This window comes from Tupaia chinensis, unplaced genomic scaffold (assembly GCF_000334495.1).
Source record: "Tupaia chinensis unplaced genomic scaffold, TupChi_1.0 Scaffold143651_1, whole genome shotgun sequence".
In the NCBI taxonomy this organism is placed as follows: Eukaryota; Metazoa; Chordata; class Mammalia; order Scandentia; family Tupaiidae; genus Tupaia; species Tupaia belangeri.
In genome coordinates, this window is record NW_006203500.1 from 2,898,770 (window position 1) to 2,901,100 (window position 2,331).

The window sequence follows — 2,331 nt, forward strand, 5'->3', positions numbered from 1 at the left end:
GAGGCAGCCGATTTGTGTTCTCTAGGCCTTTTAGGAAACACGGAGTGGCTCCTTTGGCAACATGCAAATCTCAAGGAAAGGTGATATTGTACACATCTAGGGAATGGGGACTGTCCAAAAAGGAACGCCCCACTAATGTGACCATGGCAACACTGGGAGAGTCTACAGTGTTACCCAGCATGCTGTTGGCATTGTAAACAAACAAGATTCTTACAAAGAGAATTAATGTGCATATTGAGATATTAAGCATTCTAAGAGCCGAGATAGCTTCCTAAAACATGTGAAGGAAAATGACCAGAAAAAGGAGGAAAACAAAGAGAAAGGTACTGGGTTCAACTGAAGCGCCAGCCGGCTCCACCCAGAGCAGCACAGGTGAGAGCCAATGGAAACCGGCCTGAGTGTCTGGAATCTATCCCCTGTGAATTCATGGCATGATGGGCATTAAAAATAAACGAATCTATGGTCTATTAAAAAATATGCAAATAAATATAAATATAGAAATCAAACTTTTTTCTTTACCTCTTCAGCTTCATCTTCTTGATCCCAATTCCTATCTGTCAATTCCTTGTCAGCAAGTCTTTTGGCCATTTTTCCAACCCTAGATTATAGAAAATACAGGTAAAAAGCTTAGTTTTCTAAGACCAAGGTATAAACTGTTACAAAGAATTTTAAAAATTCACCCTAGCATGAAATGAGATTAAAAATAATAATCCCTGATGTCAGTGGAAACTGCTTTAATGAGAATTTATAACAAAATTATTGGGTGCTCTCTCTTTTTTAAAAAATCCTAATATCATGTCCTTTGCTATCAAACAACAAAAGCAAACCAAAAAAATTTGAGAGCTCCATTATGAGTACTGTGCTGGCTTCTTCGATAACTCACTAGCTAAACGAACAATAACCAAAAAATCCATTTCTTCTGATACCCACCTCACCCAGGAATTTAATCAATTAGTTTTGGCCAACTGCCAAGTACACTTTAGTACACTAGCCTGGCCTTACTGATAGTTATTTGCCCTTCATCTACCACAGCAAGCTTCTTAGTACTTGAAGGTCATTAAGATACAAAGTTACACACTGCTCTTTGCTATAAACAAAGTAAAACTCAAATGTTGCTACTCCAAAGTCTACCAAAATCTGAAGTTGATAGAGCAATCAGTAGAGGTTTTATTCTTTGAAATTGCTTTCACAAGTATGTACTTTTTCTCCTGACAACAGAACAAAGGATTGTAAAGTTCAAATTTTAAATTATAAAGTAAGGGATTTAATAATTACACTTTCCAGCCCAAATTCTCTTTCCAGTGCTTCCCTCAAAACATTTGGTCAAGTTTTGCTAATAATGTATGGCATATACACAAAAACAAATATAGGAATAGACCTTATACCTTACTGGACTGTCCAGAGGCGAGGTCTCCTAAGATTTTCCTGGGATTTTCCTATTCATTAACTAACACTTCCACCAGAGGGCAGAACAGATGAGAAATTGGAATGATCCCCCTCTGCTAGTTCGGATTAACTGAGGACAAAAAGGGGTGGAGCTGAAAGTGCAGAAACTGTAACGAGAAAAACTTTAACATCTAACAAACCCACAATGGAAGCGATAACGGCTTACTGAAAACTCCAAATTAATGTAGCTGCTTCCATTTTCAAACGTATTAATCAAGTTACAGTAGTGCAGGAGAAGGGAGATCTTTGTGGCCCTTCTATACATGCTGTGAACGCCCAAACTGCCCAGCTCAGGACAGGCATTCTCACGCTGCTCAGTGACCCCCGTACATTTTCGAGGAAAAACTACAAGATGCTGGCTCCCCGGTTTTGCCATTTTCTGGCTGCGAGATCTTCCTTAGCAAGTTATCTAAACTTTGTGCCTCCATTTCTTCATCTGTGCAAGGGCTAAGTGTTATGAAGATTACAGGAGCTAAAAGGCTCCGTTTAGAGCAGTGCCCGGAACAGAGGAAGGGCTCCATAAACACTGCTACGGAAACGAGTTCTACTAGTAGTCAAGGCTATAAAACACTATTTTCCCTCCAAAACTTAAGCTGTAACGTAGAAAACCTGTCTTGAATGATGAGCCAGACTTTAAAAAAATACTTTACCAAATCCGAGTTTTACTCCAACGCATGACACGTCAGACAATAAATGTTCTTTTTATACAAGAGCGGGAACCTCTGGAAATACTAGGATCGAGCCCGGACCTAGTGTCTGACGCGCTGTCACTGCGAGAAGTTAAAGGCCCGGCGGCGCCGCGGTTCCGGGAAGAACGCGGTGGGATGGAGGGCGGTCCCGGGGAGCGCGGCCTCAGCCCTCACAGCCTGGGGCCCTCAGGCGGTG

The 2,331-nt window shown here is 41.2% G+C and overlaps 1 protein-coding gene across 3 annotated transcripts in view; it reads right to left on the minus strand.

Moving 5' to 3' along the window:
- NUP50 (nucleoporin 50) overlaps nt 1-2,287 on the minus strand; it is a 20,233-nt gene extending 17,946 nt beyond the window's left edge. Inside the window, exons 1-2 of one of the 3 annotated variants that reach the window (XM_006164649.3) lie at nt 2,196-2,287; nt 520-598 (exon numbers count right to left, since the gene is read on the minus strand). In XM_006164649.3, the coding sequence (XP_006164711.1) occupies nt 520-588 (69 nt within the window). In that variant the 5' untranslated portion in view covers nt 589-598; nt 2,196-2,287. Of the gene's footprint in view, nt 1-519; nt 599-2,096 lie in introns of all 3 variants that reach the window. The other 2 variants (XM_014582574.2, XM_006164648.3) reach the window with 2 other exon arrangements.
- Between the last annotated feature and the right edge of the window lie 44 nt (nt 2,288-2,331).